This window comes from Hyposmocoma kahamanoa, unplaced genomic scaffold (genome assembly GCF_003589595.1).
Source record: "Hyposmocoma kahamanoa isolate Upper Pololo Valley unplaced genomic scaffold, ASM358959v1 66, whole genome shotgun sequence".
In the NCBI taxonomy this organism is placed as follows: Eukaryota; Metazoa; Arthropoda; class Insecta; order Lepidoptera; family Cosmopterigidae; genus Hyposmocoma; species Hyposmocoma kahamanoa.
The window spans coordinates 21,255,164-21,277,466 of record NW_020653854.1 but is presented as its reverse complement, the minus strand read 5'-3'; the positions used below and the strand labels follow the sequence as shown (position 1 = coordinate 21,277,466).

At 35.4% G+C, this 22,303-nt stretch overlaps 1 protein-coding gene across 1 annotated transcript in view; it reads right to left on the bottom strand.

The window, feature by feature from the left end:
• LOC113232023 (tubulin alpha-1A chain-like) overlaps nucleotides 1-22,303 on the bottom strand; it is a 57,625-nt gene that overhangs the window by 7,626 nt on the left and 27,696 nt on the right. Inside the window, exon 2 of the mRNA XM_026466646.1 lies at nucleotides 6,585-6,807. Within this exon, the coding sequence (XP_026322431.1) occupies nucleotides 6,585-6,807 (223 nt within the window). The remainder of the gene's footprint in view (nucleotides 1-6,584; nucleotides 6,808-22,303) is intronic.

The window sequence follows — 22,303 nt, the reverse complement described above, 5'->3', positions numbered from 1 at the left end:
CTAGTTTGTTATAATTATTAATACAAAGATCGAACACTCAGAAAAAACACTCAGAAAAAATTCCTTTTATAAAAAAACAAATTGTTTTGTAGCGGAAGTAATGTGAATACATGATAGTCATCAACCCATTTGTACGTCCCACCATTGGGCACGGTTCTCCTCTTAGACAACGGTTTAGTTTAGGCCATAGTCTGCCACCCTGGCCCAATGCGGGCTGGGGACTTCACACGTTTTCCGAGGGTTATGAACCTTCTTCGACGTTCAGGTTCCATGACGATGTTTTCTTTCACCGAAAAGCTCATGGTAAATTTCAAATTAAATTTCACACATAAATTCCAAGAAACTTAGGAGGTGCGAGCCCGGATTAGAACCCGCAGTCTGTTCGTGAGAGTCGGTAGGTGAAACCATTACGCTGCCATCGCTTTTTGTGATTACATATTCATGATAATTTATTTGTTATTTTTGATATGTTCTTTCAATCAATACTGTTGAATTCATGTCGTTTATGACTAAGTCCAGATGCAGCCACGCTTTATGGAGGGGGACAGAACAGATGTTACTTTGCTGTGTTTGAGAAGGCTGTTTGCTTTATATAATTTCTTCTCTTCTCTTTTCTTTATATAATTTTTTCACTTTGTTTTAGTATAGAGACGATTTTACTATTATTAACATAGAAGTAGGTATCTACTAGTTACATACTCTCAACTAGTTAAGTAAAATACGCAGATTGAAAGTTTGAAGATTGCTTGGGGTTCAGTAAGTGTAACAAAGTTGTACAAGTACAAACTAGTGAGAACTCATGTCAAACCAGGCTAGCGGGAAATTGCATTGGCTGAGTAAAGCACTTAGGTTTTTTACTGAGTGAAATTAATATACTTAATTGAAAGGTATGCCGTCTCTACTTCAAGCTAATTGCGGTACAAGAGTCATTGCAATTCCTAGCGCTTATTAAGATTTAATGTTTGATTTTTGAAATGAAAAGATCTCAACGGCTACAATAAGATAAGAATACTTCGACATGGAAGTGAGTCATGTGGTTGTTTCTTTTGTTGTTGAAGTGTTGTCATGGTTTCTGCTCTAAATGTGTAAGTTTATATTTATGCCATGATTTGTCTTTGATATGTTTCTAATTTCTAAGTAGCAGAATTTTTGGTACGACAATATTTGAAATTCATTCAGACCGATCGTTAATTTGAGAGACCACCGTCATTGTTTCGTTTAGGAAGCTATAGTCACTGTAACACAGATATAAGATTTAAATTAATAAGTTTGAAGACGCCTGTTGGATGAAAATGGTATTAAAAAGCCAACAACATCAAGATCTTTGTTGGCATGAGAACTATTACCAGCTGAATGGACTTTTGCAGCAGTAGAGCTCCTTGTGAGTTTGTAATAGTAGAGCTCCTTGTGAAAGAGTTCATCCAGGGAAGTAGTGCCACCTTTCCTATTTCAAGCTCCTATTCTAAGCAGGAATGTGAACATCATTGCATTTCGGTTTTGAAGGGTAAGGGTGCTGCTGAGACTTGTCAACTTATGTCTCAGGGTGACTGACAGGCGCAATGGCAGTGTCCTTCAGATCTTTATTCACCTTTATAGTAAATTGGAGTTGATTTTGATGGGGATTCACAACCATCTAGAATATTATTATAATAATCTCAGTACAGAGTACAAAAAAAAACAGACCTCGAAAGTGGAATTAAATAATAAATTTTTTAATAATTAAATAAATATCCTTAAATTCGTGACTATACAGGACTTGACACTGAAGATAATAAAAATCGGTTCTCACTACTCAAAGAATATTGAGAGAAAAACGCCTTGAATTGGAAAAGTAGCAAACTCAACCATTAAAATAATTGCTCCTTAAGAAAATTTAGGCGCTATTTATAAAAATGAATCTTCATGCGTGATCCCATGTCCCAGTGGTCCCATTTCCTTCAAAATGAAATGGAACCACTATGGAAGTACCCCCTCTCCAAAAAAAGAATCATGAAAATCGGTTCATGAGTACCGGAGTTATCGCGTAACATACATACAAAAAAAACATACAGTCGAATTGAGAACCTCTCCTTTTTTGAAGTCGGCTAAACAATAGAACAACAATTTTATTAACCATGCCTAATGCATAGGGAAAATCTTTAGATGTAACGACGAAAGATATTCTCCACCTTGTACACTACAGTACGCACTGTAACAATCACTATTTCCAAGATAATATCCCAAAAAAACAGTTGCTAATCAAGTTATAACAAATCGATTCTGTTTAGCATTTCACGCTTTCGCACTCAGTGCAGGGAAATATATGGAAATGGATTATCGATGTATAGAGGACGCCTCATCGGAATCTTATTGAAGAAACTCTATGAAATATTAATAATATGTCTGTAGGTCTATATTTGCACGGAAGCGTGTGAAATATTGATGCCAGTGATATACAGAAAAAACCACCCTTCTTGCTTTCGTAGGTCTCATTAACGACTTTTTTATTCGGGGATTCAACAAGGAGGTAGTTTAGTTCTCTCCGTTCATACAGGATGTAATAAAAAGGTGCAATCAAATTTTGAAATAGGCACTTGAGCGTTTATGGAGCTGAATAACTTTAGCCGAAAAAAAAAATTTTTCGGAAGAAATTTTGAATGCCGTTTTTCTAATCTAATCTTACTACACAACAATAAATTTAAATGTTACAACGATAAATTTTTTTAGCAACAGTCTTTGTTTAGGTCATTGCACTTAAGATTTTATGTGATTTAATTAAAGAAGTAGTTGTTTATTTGCCTACCAACAGTGGGTATAAAGAAATGGAGATCAAAACGTCACGGTTGGCTAGTGCAGCCGGTCACCGCGGTCACACTCCACCAGCGCCGGCCCCGCTTCTTGAGCGTTGTGTCGCCGACATCCAAGCTATTGACATTTTTTCAACAGATATCTGGTGAAAAAAAAGTCAATGCATTTTATTGCATATAACCCACCCAACCGACTTTCAAAAAGGAGTTTTTCTTTTCTCAATTCGACTGTATTTTGTGTGTGTATGTTACGCTATTACTCTGAATTTTTATGAACCGATTTCGATGATTTTTTTTTTGTTGGAAAGGGAGTTAGTGATCTCACTCAAATTTGAAGAAAATATTCGACATCTAAGGGCGGCTAATTAGGGGATAAATCCGGTTTATTGAATTTCACCCAGTTTCCGTTAACCGATTTCAATAAATTCAAATTGAAATTCCAAAGTCTATGTATTTGCCAAATGATAAATGTAAAATATAAATAGTAACTAAACACAAAACTATGGTCACAGATGTGTGGCGAGGATTCTGAGTTCAGTATATGCTGTGCAAAGTTGGTTTGAACGTGAGACCGTACGTTTGTGTAACATGTAATTTATGGATTAAAATTAGCACAGACTAGTAATTAAGCTATCTATGAGGAGTGCGAAAGTAAAGAAGAAAAAAAATAGTAATAATAATTTTCACAAAAAAAGCGGATTAAAAAAACGAGTAAAATAAATGTTTGAAGGGAAACAAAACAAAAAAACAAAAGTGTGCTTTTGTACTACGTTTAACCCAAACAGATACAAAATATGTGTACAAGACATGACACTTAGACGCAATTCCAATAAAAATAAAATGTTATGATTACCTAGAGCAGATCTAATTATGGAAACTGCAGACAGATGAAAGCAAATCCTTAAAAGTGTACAGCCAACTGTCTTGTATTTATTCATATGTTCATATAATTTGTTTTGTCGAGGACATCCATATGCGTTTCAGTTATCGTTGAGGCGACCGCGGTAACGAACACAACGAAAGTGGATAAGCAAACTTCTGAAGTCTGTTGTTTTTAATGTTATAATAAAATTATATTAAAATTAAGGATACCTGTTTCACACTAGCTTTTTTTCTCGTAATAGAGATTAGAGAAGAAAATTCTTTATTCAATCGAAATATTACTTATAGGCATATAGAACTTATCGTTCTACTCAAAGAAGTCTTATTAAACAGCCCTATTATTTAGAATAAATAAAAATGAAAGTTTGTAAGTGCCTAGTTTCTAGACTATTGTTCCTATATCTTATGCCGCCATGACCCGAAAATGTTAGTCTGTTTAATGATACTAATCGTAGAAACCTAATTGCGTTATGTTCGATATTACTTTCTTCGAATATTCATGCGGCAATTTACTTTTCGTTGTAATAATCTTATCTATATTTTATGCATTGTTATTTCTGTGAAATGTATATCAACAAAGCTTGAAATGGAATGGACTAAAATTGGGTAACTTGGAATCAACGACCTAAAATTGAAATGTAGGTAGTTGTGCCTTTGTTGTTTAGTGATAAAAAAGATGGCCGAGAGACACCAATATTCGCCAAGCTAGTAGGCAGATAAACATCAGTAGACATTAGTGACGCACGCAAAGACTGGATGCAAATAGCCCACGGTTGAAAAGGACGTGGCGTTATGGCGAAAGAACGCGGAGGTCAACACAGTAGAGAGTGATTGTAGCCTGAAGAAGAGAAGTGAATATAAATAAAGGGAAATAATAAGAGTTCCGAAAAAGAAATGCAGTTGCAGCGAATAGAAGCTAGTTAGCTTCTGTAGAATTACAGTTTTAATTCTAACTTACCTAGCTGCGTTAAAGTGAGTTGTATGTACTGGAAAATAAACACAGAACATACCGACAAAATTAATCATATTTAGCAAACAATCAAGGACTTATCTTAGGAATTATCATATTATTCATATAACGATCGGACACAATGAAAAATTTTCGATCCGGCTGGATTCGAACCAGCACATTCACCATACCGTGGCTGACGCTTTCTCAACTGAGCTACGGAACGACCCACCAGACCATACGAATTTTTGTGTGTTTGATGCAGATCTTTACTTTTGGTTTTTTAACGACTTGAATGAGAAATCTATGAAAGTTTTTACAACTATTAGTGGCTGACTAGAGATGTCGCTGAAGGTATTGTAATATTATTAATGAATTATTTTCTTTGACCTTTGCATTAACAATTATAACAAACTAGTGGAATAATTTCACAAAAAATAAATGAATATCATGATAGTAGAACATTGTGATATTCAATAAATTTAATAATATTACAATCAAGAATTTGTGCAAATTAGAGTCCTACGAAAAAACTGTAAGTACTTCCGCTTTTTAGTAACAGTAGAAGGTTCAGTTTGTTTAAAACTTTTCTTCGCATTTATCTACTCAGAACCAAACGGTCGGTTAGAAGGTTAGGTATCTTAGAGCATCAACTGTACTGTATAATGTTCGATTAATCGGATTATGATAGGTTATTTCAGTACTTAATTATAGAGCAGCTACCTCGAATAATACGTTCAATTTTTCGGCCTAAACACTGAGCTAGATATCTAAGCTAGTGTCGGTTAGCTCAGATATAATGACACGTTCGAGGTAAGTAATAACGGACCGTACAGTTCAATGACCGACTGGTCTAATACACCTGCAGTTCTATGGTTAAGTTTAAACTTTTGCCATAGCAATTTGAAAACGACTAAATGAAAATAGCTATTCAGTTTTGCGATAATTTTACCACAAAAAGCGTTCTTAACCAATGACAATCAATCCTTTTCACTTCGCGATAAGAGTTTAGAGCATACTTTTTGGCTCACCGCCCACTTAAGGCAAGATAAAAAAATTTCAACGCCCACCACCACAAAAAATAATAAGGAAAAGAAAATATATCGTATATGTAGTGTAGTTTGTACAAATAATGCAGGTTTTATTTTTTTTAAATAGTTTCCCAAAGTGGTCCCTACCGCCCCCAGTGGGAGCTGATGATTCTTAGGGGGGCGGTAGCATCAACGCCCCCCAATTGCTTCCGAAGCACCTACCATAGCCTAGGACTCTTCAGCGCCCAGTTAGGGGCACCTTGGGAAGCTATGGTTTAGAGAGATAAGTATTCAGAAGGTAGATAGTATTTGTTTTATCCTAAAATCAAAGCCATTTACCCATGTTAATAATTGAACAACTCGTATCATATCTTGAGGGAAGGAAGCAAAACCGTGGTAGCTTAATGGTTAGTTGAGCTACCTACTGCCTCTCAAGCAAAGGGTCATGGGTGAGAATCCGAGCTCGCACCTCTGAGTTTCTTGGAATTTATGTGCGATATTTAATTTGAAATTTATCATGAGCTTTTCGATGAAGGAAAACATTGTGATAAAACCTGCACTTCTTCAAAATACATACTAACATCTGCCAATCTGAATAAGTATTAACTATATATTATTATTAATACAAAGATCGGAGTTCACAATGAAAAATTCCTTCGACCTGACCGGACTTGAACCAGAATCTGATGCCTCACCGGGGCAACAGTTCTATTTAACTGAGAACTAGAAAAACTAGAACTACAGACACTATTTTCACAAAAATAATATTAATATCATAGTGGCAAAAACATCATGATATTCAATAAAATAATATTACTTTTTTTTTAATATTCGTTCATAATTTTGTTATTATTCTCTTTAACAAAGGCGAGTAGAAGACAAACAAATATGTTAATAATACCGCAGTTTATAAAGAAGTTATTAGAACCCACTTACCGACAACAGTTGGCTCCAAATCCACAAACACTGCTCTGGGAACATGCTTGCCAGCACCAGTCTCACTGAAGAAGGTATTAAACGAATCGTCTCCGCCGCCCAAGGTCTTATCTGATGGCATCTGCCCATCAGGTTGGATGCCATGCTCGAGGCAGTAGAGCTCCCAGCAAGCATTGCCGATTTGGACGCCGGCTTGGCCGATGTGGACGGAGATGCATTCCCTCTGAAATAAAACACAATTTCTTAACTGAACTTTGGAAGAATATTTCATGATTGGTTGATTTTTCAGCATCATTAAACTAATGGTTAAACAAACATAATTACAAGTTAATAATTAAACATTTAGAGCGGTTACACATGCCAACTTTTAGCGACGATATGCACACGCGATGCAGTAGCGAGGCAGTCGTTTATCGTCTACCTTTCGTCAAGCATCAATGCACACGCGCATCTGCATCGATGCAATCGCGCGTTTGTATCGATGCAGTCTCGTGTTTGCATTGTTGCTAAAAATCACCGTGTGTAATCACTCTTAGATTAAAACTTCGGTATTATTACATGTAAACTGCGATTAATAAGGAACCATATAACAAGAGCATTTTTTGAAATTGGAACAGTATCGAGCCGAGCAAATAACAAAACAATTTAAAAATTTTCGTCTTTCGGGACAGATCAAAACCAATTATTAGCCGTAACTGCCAGATCTTTAAATTTTTGTTCTAACAATTTTCTGAATTTTTTACGCGGGAAATCGTTATGCCTTCAACGCATTTGCGCACTGCTTCCGATTTGGATTCGTTCCGAATCTGAGAAATGACGGCTCGAAATGTCATCAGGGGTCATTCTATCTCTAGGTGTACAAGCGATATTCGTATTTTCCTGGATTCGAAATTCGAAGTGGGTTCTAGTTTTTTTTAGATTTGTATACTCTTGGATTCGAAATGAATACGAATTTATACCCAATTGATTGAGAAAAACGTGCTGCCGATCTGACCATTGTCCCAACCCTCAAGGAGGTAGGTAACGCTTCGAATTTGCTGATAGTAACAACAACATGGTGTAATATTTCTTTTATTTAAAATTCCAAAGTTCATTTCCGGCTGTATAAATAATAAAAGTCGGCACACTCCAGTGAAATCAGTCACTTTCGCTTTATGACGATTAAATATTCTGATATTTCGTTCTTGGATATTTTCTTTGTTGTTCTGTTGCTCTTTCAATTTATAAAATCGTGGTGTGACGTATAGAAAATAGCGAACGTGACGAGAACATAACCTATATTTATAATACGAAATAACATATTACAATGAAATATGTTGTATGTATATCATTATTTATTTTAATAATTTGTATAAATTTATGCTCTGGACACAGAGGCGGAAGCGTTCCGGGCGCTGGAATTTTGTAATGTACGAGCTTAGTGTACGAGTTTATATCTGCCGTCCACTAACAAAAACGCGGCTCAGTGACAAATGGTCAAACAACCATTTTATATAGCAAAAAATAGTGAACAAAATTCTCTTTTAATATAATAATAAATATCATTGAATAATTTAAATATTCTGAAAACGGGGTTATGGTTTTTATGATTATTTCAAAAAACAATTTTGTCACTTACAGATATGAGCCCTGTCACACTGAAACGCGCGCCTGACGCGCGCAGGGTTCATTACTTTACCTACAGGAACCATGGCAACGGCTTGGAAAGGGGTTGAAATCCAATAAACCTGGTTTATCCCCTAATTTGCTACTCTTAGAGGTAGAATATGTTCTTCAAATTTAAACGGGCCTAATACTGAGGTAGCCATCCTCTTTCCAACATAAAAGAAACATCAAAATCGCTTTATAAATGCCGGAGCAATCGTGTAACATACACAAAAAAAGCAATGGAATTGCGAACCTTCTCCTTTAATTGAAGTTGGTTAAAAAATAGTTTAATTGCTTTTAAACAAAGCTCAATCTTCAGCTTATATCTTGTACCACACATTTCAGAGCACTTGCGTGCGTGTCTACTTTTTTGAATAGTAAAATTAGGGCACTGGGCGTATCACCCGAGGGCAATGTTCGTATTATTATAATTACTCTACAGCCTACAGGATAGGAATGCTTTCTGTTCAGTTACCTCCTTTACGAATTTGTTAAAATATGATTCTTCGTCCTGATTCGGTACGCATGTAATTTATGTAGGAAGTAGTTTTCACGCCATTGAGATACTTTCCTTTATAGAGGCGGGAAAATGTGTTTTATTAAACTTTACTGTGGTAGGGCGGCCATCGGTCAGTCTGAACTAAAAATGTCAGAGAAAGGGTGTGACATGAATATCTAACTCCTGTCTAGATTAGGTAGTATACAGGGAGGAAATACGAGACGGGTCAGTAATGGCAGTTATCATAACTGTCACCTACAGGAAAACAGTCTTAGAAGACTGCCTATGAATTTTGAAGTCATTTGAATTGGAATTCACAGATTTCGAAAAAGCTTTTTTTCATGCCAATCGATCCTGTTTCTGGTAAGGATCAAAAGTCTCTACGGGATTAATAGAAGTAAGAGTAGGTACTAAAAATGTTAGAAATAGCAAAAAGCTTTACCGATCTTTGTTACTTGGAACATTAAGAGTCTGTAATTACACACATCGACTTTTAGTAACGCGTCTGCAGCGATTCTACAGGGTATATCATGGAGAGTATGTGATGGAATTACACGATTTAATTCCGCCTTCCCCTTCCCATCACGGGGTTTGACGTAGGCTTGGGTTCCACCCCTGTGTTGCGAATAATATAAATATAAATTTTTGTAAGCTGTAGAGCTCCTCCTGAAAGAGATCGTCCAGGGAAATACTGCCATCTTACCTATTTCTGCCGCCAAACAGTAATGTTAGCATTACTGAGTTCCGGTTTTGAAGGGTAAGGGCGCTGGTAAAATTACAGGCACATGAGTCTTGTCAACTTATGTCTCAGGGCGCAGTGTCAGTGCCCCTCAGATCTTTGCGATTTGAAGCTCTGAGTGGCACTGCAACTGTTATGGACAGGCGTGTAGCTTACCATCAGACGCACGACTTGATCGTCCCGTCTCTTGATATTATAAAAAAAGAATATTCCAAAGATTCGCACGAAGCGTTACGCTTACACATTTGCGTGGCGAACGGTTATTGAGTGGAATTCCCTGCCTGCAGACTTGTTCCTTGAACGTTATAACTTGGACCTTTTCAAGGCGAGAGTGAATAGGCATTATTTAGGTGATGCTAAATTGTAAACCTCATCATCACTTTCCATTAGGTGAAATGGACGTCAAATGCGCACTTATCTTTCTATAATAAAAAAAAGTCGCGATGCAGTCGCTAACTGTCTACCTTTACACACACACCCGACTTAAGCAGCGATACAAACGCGTTGCAATAGCGATGCTAACGCGGTGCAAACGCGATACACGTTTATAATGAATTTATTTATTTATTTCACTTTAGAACTTACAAAAAACAAAACAATTTGCATGAGCACAAAAACATTCAAAACAAGCGACTACATCGTAGCACTTGCGCGTTCCAACGATGCAGTTGTGCGTTTGCATCGATGATATCGCGCGTTTGTATCGATGCAATCGCTCGTTTCACGAACGCGCGTTTACATCACTGATAAAAGTCACCATGTGTAACCGTAAAAACACAGCTTTGAGTGGCACTGTTATGGATTGATCACTTACCACCAGACGCAGTAAGGTACCTACTAGTTTGTCCCGTCACAATATATTATAAAAAATATATTAATTGCGTTCCGTGAAAGAACTAACCGATAAAATATACTTCATAGCACTCTTTGTAAGTACTTTGTACACATTTCTTCGTCACCTTTCACAATTTATAAAATACACAGAACAAACGTCTCGTTCAGAAAACATCTGTGCATCACCAGAACAGTATGACTAAATGATAAATGTGCTTAACTAACTCGTAACGCACGATTTCGATAGGACGCTGTTATTAGTGTGGTTTAAATGACCTTTATTTGAGAATTATAATAATTACAGCACCGGAATTATAACATATGATATTATGGTTTAATTTACTTATAAAATGAGTACCGTAAGAGAATCCTGGAGAAGCAGTAAGTTACAATTAATATTGTAGTGTTTATTCAGCATGTAGAGCAGTGTCATCAGATGGTTACATTTCCTTCGTTTTTCGTAACTTTTGACCCCTTTCGTGTAATTTGTAAATAACTTTTGTTTCTAAGCCAATTCTCGTAATTTTGAGATAATAATTATCAAATACTACTATGTTTATTATTGTAAATAATTCACGAACGGGTATATAATAAAGTAGCTCAGAAATGGCGCAAACAATGTGCAATCTATCAATTATAGTTTAGAGTTTGATTTTTCTTGAGCATGCCTACTTCGTCATGTTACTTCGTGTGATCAGATATAAAAACTATCCCATATGATTATTGATCCATATTAACCCTCTTGGTAAGCCATAAAACGTGTTTAAATTGGATATGTAGTGGAATTTTTATACTATGACATGAAAGGAATGACAAGGAAATAAAATTCCAGTTCTCATGGTTTCATGTCACATGAAAATAGGCTTTACGTTTCGTGCACAGAATTGTCTAATTTTTTCTGCTTGTTTAGTAAGTATATAATTTACCGTGAATCAGGGTATAACAGAGTACAAATAAGACCATCTAAAAACAATTTCAACTTTTTTTATTTTCCGTTGGTATTGCAGATAGGTTATAATATATAATATAATAGGAAATGAAACTATTTTTCCGGATTTAAATCGCGTATGACCAACCGTGACCATGGGACCTGCAAAGGGCCCGAAACGTTGGTTTGTTTTAAAAACAAATATACATACAAATAAACAAATATACATAAATGTCGGAGTAATCGCTTAAGACACACAAAAAAATACAATGGAATTGAGTTCCTCCTTTTTTTTAAGTCGGTTAAAAATACAAAAACGGATAATCCGTGGAAATTAGTTACATGTCCGAGTCATTTGTTTGTGTCAAAACAATTTACTATTTTAAAATTTTGATGAGAATTTTATGCAGAAATATCCTTTGATGGGATTTCCGTAATCTATATACGTCGGGTGCAGAAATTACTCAAATATGCACCCTTTATTCGTGAAATGCACGTGCTCGTAAAAACCAAATTGGTATTTCCATGGACTGTTACTGACGAAATGAAAGATGTATTTTACGAAAAACTAGACCGATGTATAGTTGTTTTATTTATGGCGTACTCTAGCACTGTTTTTATCTTATGACAGGATAACTTTTCGTTATTTTATCGCTATAGGAATGCGGCAGAAGTTAGGTATTATTGCATTACAAGAACCTTTGCCAAGGGTTTACATTTTTTTCTTATAAATGTCGTAAAAAGCGACAACATAAAGGAAACGGAAGTGTTACATACTAACTTACGTTACACATAACGGCGGTATCTATGTTCTAAAAACAACATACTTTGTTCTGAAAAAAATTAATGATTTAAAAAAAAAGATTTTGTCGCTCGTCGTTTCGATTTTCAAACTGTTCTAAATTTTTTTAAGACCCCGATATACAGACGATACCTCGTTTCGAACGATCGTCACGATAATCGTATCGATTTCTCGCTTCCCTTCCTTGGCTTTCAAGTTAATCGTTAACGGTTAACCGCATACACACACTATCGATTCGTCGTTTCGATCAGACTGAATCGACGGATCGTGAAGGCACATCGTCCTGTTCATGTGGGCCCATAGAGAAAAAAACTTTTTCCGTCCAACATCAAAGATTGGATCGAAGATAATCGAGTGATAATTTGATGAAAAAGAAAAATTTGAGGCTATAAAACAAGCCAGGTCATTACCGTCGAATGTAGCGAGTTGGCGTCGTTTTTTGAACGAGTCCATTAGTGAACTATTCAGTTCTAATATGATATTAATGGTTATTTTACATGGATGTTCCGCTATAACTACACAGTAGGTAAGTCAAGTCAATTAGGTACACAAAAACTGAAAGAATATTGATAAAAGTACATATACAAATACAAATTCTCTATACAAGTTAATAGTTTCTCAATAGGTCAGAGTATTCGTGATACGCCTCGGTCTGATAAAAAAACGACCCGGCACTGGTTGGTACCATTCCTGAACATGAACATGATTCATTAATCAACCTATGGCTGCTATGGGATAGATAAAAGGTTAAATTAATGCGGATACGTGAAATGACGTGGTGCATTTCATTGTTCAGGTTTTGGTGTTGTTCACCTCTAATTTAGCACGTGCCATTTCCGCGGTTTGTACCCTCTTTAAAATTCATAAACAACCTTAGTCCAATTATCAAGCTTAGAACCCAATTTCTCGAGTATTTCATTAAGGCGAAACGGTATCGTAGTTGCGTAGGCTTTGAAGCGTGTGAGGTAGATGCGGAGAAATTCATTGCACGCATTTAAACTTTGCCTTTTAGAAATCAGATATACGATCTTACTGTAAAATAAGCTCATAGTCCCTGACGCATTTAATACTGAACACGAGAGAGAACATTTTATTGAAACTTTTCTAATAACAACCGAATGAAACTGATTTTATCCGTAGTTGAACGTAGTAAAAAATTAAAATTTGGCGGGATTTTATATGACTTTTTTCTATCAGTGGAATTTATAATTTTTTTTATCTAGCTTTTAGTCTTCGTGTATCCGGCCCCATAGTTCACTACCGGTATCTTCTGTTTTCATTATCAATTGAAATAATAAGTTGAATTCCTATTTTTTAATGTCGAAAAAGCTATTTTCCCGTGCAGTCTAAATAGGTAAAAAACTTTGGTTCTCAATTCGGTCGACCTGGCATCGCATAACACGAGCTTTTGCTTAGTGTACCAGTCTCTTTGGTAATAATAATGTGTGTTATGTATTCAATACCTGTCTTGTTTCGTGTTTAAATACCATCGTGTATATAACTAGAAATAGAGACGAAATAAGGGCCATATATTCATGGTAACACATTAGCGATACAGCTCTTTTAAATATCACTCTCGTTTGCACTGAAATATAGACAGGCCAACTACTGACCTGTGTGTACGTCTCCGTATATTCCAAAAAATATTATGTATTTATTGTAATAAAGATAATATCTCTAACAATGCCGTGCTGTTCATAATGCCGTTTACTACGGGATTCTCATGTGGGGTAAATCGGCAGATATTCAAACCATATTTGTATTGCAAAAACTAACGATTCGTTCTGTGTACCTACCGTCTCAGCTCTCGGGTTTCTCTCAGAGAAAAGTTTAAGGAGGCTGGTATAATGACTGTGGCATCACAGTACATTTACTCAAATATGTTATATGCCCGTAAAAATATACATAATTTCAATAAAAAAGAAGATATCCATAATATTAACCTTAGAGCTAAGTCCAAACACATGGTACCACGATTTCGTTTAACTAAGGTAAGCAACTCTTTTATGGGGAACTGTATACGTTTTTACAATAAGATTCCGGAGCATATTATGTTAAGTTTATCATTTCCTAAGTTTAAAAACTACATTAAAAATATTTTGATCGAAAAATCATATTACAAAATTGAAGACTAAGCGTTAGATAAAGATGTATGGAAAGACGATACGGCTCCAGAATTCACACAAAGTTGATTCAAAGTGTATTCCATAGCATTTAAGTTTATTTGAAAAGAGCATCCCTCGAGTTTCTTGCTCGTTCTTCTCAGGGAGGTCAGCGTAGTTCAAAAAATTCAAAAAAAAAATTCAAAAATGTTTATTCATTGTACAGTCGGCATTAATACAAACAAAGGTAGGGACCATCCTATTAAGTAAATAAATACCTGTGTCAGGAGGTCCCGCTCTTCCTTAACTCATGCATACTTATGCTATAGACTATGTACACAAACAAAAATCAAGAAAACTTAAGAATAGTTGGCATTTACCTACCTTAACCTAAATGTATGTGTGTGTGTTTTGGGAAAGTGTGGTGTGTGTGTGTGTGTGTGTGCGCGCGTGCGGCTGTAGTGTATGATAACTGTGTATGGAAATAATTATTAATTGTTCTAACGTGCTTTTATATATAAATCGTGTCGCCTATAAGCTAATAAATATGCTGCAGAAGAGCTTCTGTGTCATTATAATTGATTGTTTCGAGCCATTTTACTAAATTTTCTTTACATTTCCGTGAAGTTAATTCGAAGATATTTAATTGTTTATTTAATTTGTTATATATAAATGCTGATTGCGAAGTGTACTGTCTTTGTGCAAAAGTAGTTCTAATTTCCTGTACATTAGCAACTGTGTCTTTTCGCCTTCTTGTCATTGCATCAGAGAAAAATGGTAGAGACTTGTGCAATCTTAAAATTGTTGACAAGATATACAGTTTTCTTACTGTCAAGACCTGACTGAGATTATATAGTTCCTCCGTAGGGAATCTAAAAGGTTTGAAATGTATTACTTTAAGTAAACAGCGCTGACTTCTTTCGATTTCCAAAAATTTTGATTTTGTTGCACCTCCCCAGATTGAAATACAATAACCCATTATCGACTGTGCCAGGGATATGTATATTTGTTTAATCAGTTTTTTACCAGCTACATGTCTCAATTTCCTAAAAATCCAGGTCAATTTTCTTACTTTTCCGCACATAAATTCAACCTGGGGGTGCCAACTCAAGCGCCAATCTAAGACAACTCCTAAGTACTTACAAGAGGAAACTCTTTCAATAACAGTACAAGCACAATTACTAGAAGCAGTACTGTCACAATGATGAATTCTCAATAAGAGATCATCTCTTGGTTGCGATGTATTATTTATAGAAAAACATATGTAGTTTGATTTAGCAGTGTTTAAAGTAAGAAGATTATGTTGGAGCCAATTAGTTACTCTTGTGAGTGCAGATTCAGCGTTTGCAAAGACCGAGTTCCACGTTGCGCCTGCAAAAACGATTGCGGTATCATCCGCATAGGAAATAATGCGGCCACTTTCTAAATTCATATTCAACAAATCATTGATGTAAATCAAAAATAACGTAGGACCCAGCACACTGCCCTGGGGAACACCGAACGACATCATTGAGTCCTTACTAGTGTAATTATCAATTTTCACTTGCTGAGTTCGATCACGTAGGTAATCACTAAGTAAGTTCAGTGGAGTACCTCTAATGCCAATACACTCTAGCTTGTGCACAAGAATGGGATGTGAAACAGTATCAAAGGCCTTTTTAAGATCAAGAAACACCGCTAAACATTTCCTACCTTTATCCAGCTCTTTAGTCACAGACGACGTCAAAACAGAAACCGCATCCTCAGTGGACATTCCACGTCTAAAACCGAACTGAGAATATGAGAGAATTTTAAAGTTCTCGAGGCAAGAAATTAGACGGTTGTTTAATAGCTTCTCAATTATTTTAGATATAACGGGTAGCACTGAGATGGGCCTGTAATTGTTAACGTCATCTTTGCTCCCACTCTTATGCACAGGTGTAATTAAAGATTTTTTTAGACAGACAGGAAAAGTTCCTTTTTGAAAACAAAGATTAGTTAGGTGACTTATTACAGGAACAACAAAAGATCTTGACATTTTTAAGAACCTAGTGGATATGTTGTCCCACCCAGGCGCACTCTCAGATCTAAGTCCAGATAGGATATCGTCAACTTCCCGAGGATCAGTCTCCAAAAGAACAAAAGATGACAGCTGTGTAGGCAAAGACGGAAGATTGTCAACTGGAACGGTAATATTTTTTGTGAGGATATCTTCAGCAAGGTTCCTTCCAACATTTGCAAAAAAGTCATTGACACAATCTACTGAATCGTATGGTGTTGTTTTAATATTTAATAAGTCAGTATTCAATGTTTTTTTAGGTCTTAAGTTAGTTATAGTTTTTATTGTTTTCCAAAGTTGCTTCGAGTTTTTTGAATTTTTATCTAATTGTTCTCTTTCGTGCTTGTGTTTTAATTTCTTTAATAAATTATTGCAAAAATTGCGGTATCTCTTGTAAGTAATTATAAGTATTTCATTGTAAGGGTCGGAACGTAGCTGAAGTTGCATTTTGTTTCTGTTTCTAATACAGCGAAGCATACCTGGAGTGACCCATGGCTTAATAACACGTTTTCTTCTAGGTAGAGTTCTAATCAGTTTATTTTCTTCTAGCGTTACAGTAAGTTTGTTTATCAATTGTTCAGCGACAAAGTTAGGATCATCACTAAAAAGCAGCGTTGCCAGATTATTCTCAATAAGTGTAGTGATCGCTTTGTCATAATCGATACTTATTACTGTCTTGAGACAATTTCTGCTTCGAATAAGTTTGGACAGTTTCATGAAAATGGTGTTATGATCTGTTGTAGTTGTATTTAACACTGCTATATGAGAAGACAATTTATTTTGGTCAAGTTTTAGCATAAAATGATCTAGGCAACTGCCGTCTCTCGTCGGAAGGGAATGGCCAGGAAGTATACCATGCATAGAGAGCATATTTAAATAATAAACCCTGTTGTTACGTTCATACGACATTTCATTACATACTGGAATTAGATTAATATTTATATCTCCCGTGATTATAACGTTGTGGTGAGATCTTAAAGTTTCTAAATGATTTCTGAGAGAATCAATGAAATTAGTCGCATCAGATTTTGCCGGTGAGCGATAAATACATAGAAAAATATGATCAAAAACATTTATTTGAATGCAAGTTGCTTGGTCAAGTTTCACTTCCTTCAAATTCGCCTTAAGATTACTTTTAATGTAAGTCACTACACCGCTATTCTGATTTATGTTATATTTCGTTGCAAGACATGAATAATTAGCTAAGATAGGAATCGGCTTATCCATACTAAGCCAACATTCAGTTAGTATAAGAGCATCCACGTCAAACGGTAGATGAGAAAGCGTTGCCTGAAAATCATCAAAGTTACGGTAGATACTTCTTATGTTTTGAGTAACTAAAGTGAAGTCATTTTTACTTACATTTATATATTTAGTTAGATCCTGTATATCGCATTGAATAGAGTTTGCAACGTGAACTTCGTCAATTTCGTTTAATGTAGTATGTGTATTATCCATTTATTATCAAAATATTATTATATTGTGCAGTTACTATTGGGTGGTAGAGTTTGATGGAAATGTAGAGTTTGGTAGAAGTTATCATAGTAAATTGTTGTGTGGAATGATGTATTGTGTGTGAATGTGTTGTATAAGTGAAAGGCAAAAATGGGTGTGTGTTTGAGAGTGGTTGTTTGTTTGTGTTAGTAAGGTAGGTAGTTATAATTTGCCAGAAACAAAAAATACAGTAAGCAACATCGATATACACACAACAAAGGTAGAGATAAATTACAAAAACTAGTCATATTTCATTTAAGAGCTCATGAATTTGAGATTCACTCTTGATTGGTATAATTTTGGAGTTCTCCTCCCTTCTTACATAGATCTTTCCATACGCCGTCCAACAGAATTTGTAAGAACGTGACTTTACGAGATCACGCGCAAGGAAGTAAAGTCGAGAAGCTTTTGCGGTTAGTTGCTCTGACACAAAGATTGGGGTGTTTTCGGCGAGACGAAGTCCTAGGTGGTTTGCACAGAGTTTCGACTTATGCTTAGTGTTAAATACCTACGTAGTGAACGGGCAGTAGCTTAAATGTTTTCAAGTGTAAATTTATTTTACCTATGGAATAAATAATCTTTGACTTTGACTTTGTTCTATTCGGTAGTGTAGGAAAAACAGCAAACATCTAATTACAAAACAAACGGAATCACATTTCATCGGTAATTAAATATTAAATACGTAATTTTGCAATTTCCGTCCATTATAGCAACGATCAAGTTAACTGGTCGATTTGAAGTGAAACAGTTGATGACACCCATTAATGACACCCGTCCATTGTTTCGAACTCGGGCTAGCCAATCGGAGCGCAGTTGTCACCGTAATGATATGGCAGAATAGTTTTCAAACAAATTAAATGACATTTCGCCTCTATTTCTGGTTATATACTCGATGATTCTGATTCTGACCGGCTTAATGCGATTAAGTGTCGATGTGTGCAGTAAATTCCCCAAGAAGTAGCGACTATCTACTTATCTTAATTTTTGTACATGTCGATCGTCAAAAATCTTTAAAGATATCTTCAAACTTTTATACATTTTAATCTATTTAACGGTTAGGGCGTAATTAACTTGATCAATCGATCTTACAGTCTTAGTTAAAAAATACCTAATGTGTATTACAGATACTACAGTGAAAACAAATGGAAGGCAATGCTTCTCAATCTGAACTTCGCCATGCCGTTCGTATTGACCTTGTTGTGGATACGGCCTGTAAAAAGGCACTATTTGACTGTACGTGTCTTCTCTGGGATGGAGAAACCACTGTGCGTACAAAATCTAAATAGAACATACACCTTTCTTTAAGAACTTTAAAGCTAGCAACCCATAAGTGTCTAATCTGTTGCTGTAAATATATGTGGATGAATGGCGACTACATACTATTAATTGACCCGTCTCTTTCTTTGCCAACTTTATATAGAAATTGGAAATGAAACAATTTTTTAACCGACTTCAACTCGACTGTGTTTTCTTTTATATGTGTGTAATGTTACGTATTTGTGAACCGATTTTGATGAATCTTTTTTTGTTATACTCTTTCCAACAAAAATTTTGATTAAAAAAAATTAAAAAAGTTTAAATTTGAAGCCCATTGACGACACCCATCAATTGTTTCGAACTCGGGCTAGCCAATCGGAGCGCAGTTGTCACAGCAATGATGTGGCTGAATAGTTTTCAAACAAATTAAATGACATTTCGTCTCTATTTCTGGTTATATACTCGATGTTAAATACAAATGTTGTTTGTGGAACGTATAAATAAATATATTATCATTATTATTACTTTAACGTTTAAAAAGAAGAGCTAGCAATAATATTTTTAAAATTTTTTGTCTACTAAGTTAAAATAGAAATAATAAGATTGTTTTAAATGGCTAACGATGAAAGTTTTCTGTGTAAAATGTCCTATGTACATGCAGTTAACATAAAGAAATACTTAATAAGAAAAATACATTTTAACTATTTTTATGCATGCCTCTCTTTCTTCCCAGAGCTGTAAAGCAATTTTACTTCATTTTCATTATACTCCTATATGCCCAAAAAATACCCTGATTACCTAAACAACAATGAAATAATGTTATTCATTGAATGACATATATTTCCGTGTTCGCATGTAAATAAATAAGACAGCAATGGATATTTATTTAACCATATAAGAGACTAACAAGCCTTATAAGGAATAACAAATGTACCACGATTAAATTTACAAATTACTCAATTCGTAATCAAGTTTGAGTAAATAAATTAACCCAGTAAGGTTCCCATGTCGTTCATTTCAATCAGTAGGTAGGCGTTTAATTGTACAAAAATTTTGTCCGCCCACGAAATTAACTATTAGATTGAATCTAGTTAACAAGATAAAGGGCATTTAAACTGTCTCGTCTCCAATTACTCGAGCAGCATTTTCCAAACTTGCTACGTTCGCTATATAAACGTGGAAGCGAAACGCTTGGTGCGAATTTTAACTTATTTATAATAATAACAATGTATCAGGCAAGAATAACATTCACCTGGTCCCAAACTCGGAAATTCGTTATGAGTACTAGACCAAAGGGATTTCCTTCAGGGAACTACCCAGAGTACCTAGTCCAGAACCAATTTAGAAAAGTTTATGCTAATGCTAAAGACATCCAACTTTTCATAGGTTTAAATGAAACAATCACGTGACGATATTGTGTAAAACACGATTCGTTGACTGTTTTTTTAAAGTACGTTTCTGAGAAATTAGATATTTTTGAGATAAGCCATTATTGTAAAAATGCTATCGATGTTTTTTTTTGCCAGAATACAACTAAGTAAATATAGCCGGGTCAAGACCGGCTATATTTACTCATTACTCCGGCTAGTTTTTTTATGATAATAAGCGATGGGACAATCATCGTCATCTACCATCATGAGACATAAGTTGACAAGCCTGCAATTTTATCAGCATCCTTATCCTTCAAAACCGGAACGCAGCATTGCTCACATTACTATATATTTATTATTATTTATATTATTATTATGAATTACATACAAAAGGTGTTTTATACTTAATAGATTTCGTTTATATTCTACTACATTAAGATTATAAAATAATATAGAGAATTTTGTTATTCAGTGCATTTAATTTATACGATTCTTACAGCTCAAATAATTTTTACGATATAATTTTACAATTAAAAAAAAAAATTCAATTTTTACTATTCGAAAAGGGAATGTATCAGCAAAGGTCCTCCTATCTACTAAAATTGCTGTACCCAACAAGGTCCACATTTGGTTCTCATAGTTATAAGTTTTCATCTTTGTATTTTTACATTGTGGATTTCAATATGTGCGGGGAGTGCGGGGCTATGTTCAGTGTGAGCGTTATTTATTATTAATAAAATTACTGATTAGGGTAGATAATAATGGTACATTTAATTTTGAGAGTTCTGTGCCTGTACCATAAGATTACAGTGACAGTTATACGTTACGCCAGTGACCGCGTAAAATATATACATACAAAATGTTGTTTCTTCCTGTGACCGCTAGAGGCGCTGTATAATTTGCCATACAAAATAATTGTGAAGTAATTTACGCGATCGCTAGCGAGAAACCTTGTGGTAGAGGCACTGTTTGGCATAAAACAGTTTTGGAACCACTAACTAAAGTAACGAATTGGCAAGATCAAACGATTGTTTGTTGTCAGGGATCTTGAAGGTCAGCTGATTACTTTGAGGAATATAAAATGCTGTGCAAATGTACATACCTTGTACTGGAGTTGTAAGAGAAAACAAGAGATTTTTGTATTGTTCATTGATTGCTTAGGTTTTCGCGATTGTTATACATTTTAAATGAACTTATTTCTATGGACCTAAGGCGCGTGTATTTGTTTTTTCCAAACAAACCAAGTTTGGTTTGGGTGAAAAATATTTTCATTTGAAACTTTTGTATTGCGTTGTCCTTGTCCATATTATAACTGGAGAGGGCAAGTTTGGTAAAGGCCGACCAAGGCGAACTTACCACAGCGTCAGCACTATCCCATGTTGTGCCCGGTTGTAATCCGTACCCTAGCGCCCTCTAGTGAGCGCGCCATTAAAATGGAATTCTTGAACAGTTAAAATATTTCCGCAATGATCAGAAATTCGGGTGCAAATAGTGCAATTATAAATGATACTCGGAAGCAATATCCCGTTTACTTCGCTTGGCGCTCGGCGCACTAAGAGCATTTGCGCACTACGTCCGATTTGTATCAGTCCGAATCCGAGAAATGACGGTCCGATATGTCACAGGCATCATTTTATCTCTAGGTCCGTATGCGCCGCGCCGCCGTAAAACCGGCACTAAAAACGACCCTTAACCGACGAGCGTATATGAAAGCACTGATGCGTGTTGATGAGGCGAAAGATGTGTGTCAGGATCATAGCAAGTGGAAGTACTCTCTACCTATCCCAATGGGAAAAGGGGCGTGAAATGTATGTTGTATTTTTTTAGACTTTTTTACAGTCAATGATTTTTGGATGAAGCAGGATCAAGTGATGGCGAATCGATGTTTGCCGCAATTAAATAAGAAATAAGAATTTAGAATTTTCTCTCTCTTCATACTCGTTTATATATATACTTTTTATATATACTTCGACTCTTCATACTATAGTGAACAATATTTTTTTTTATAA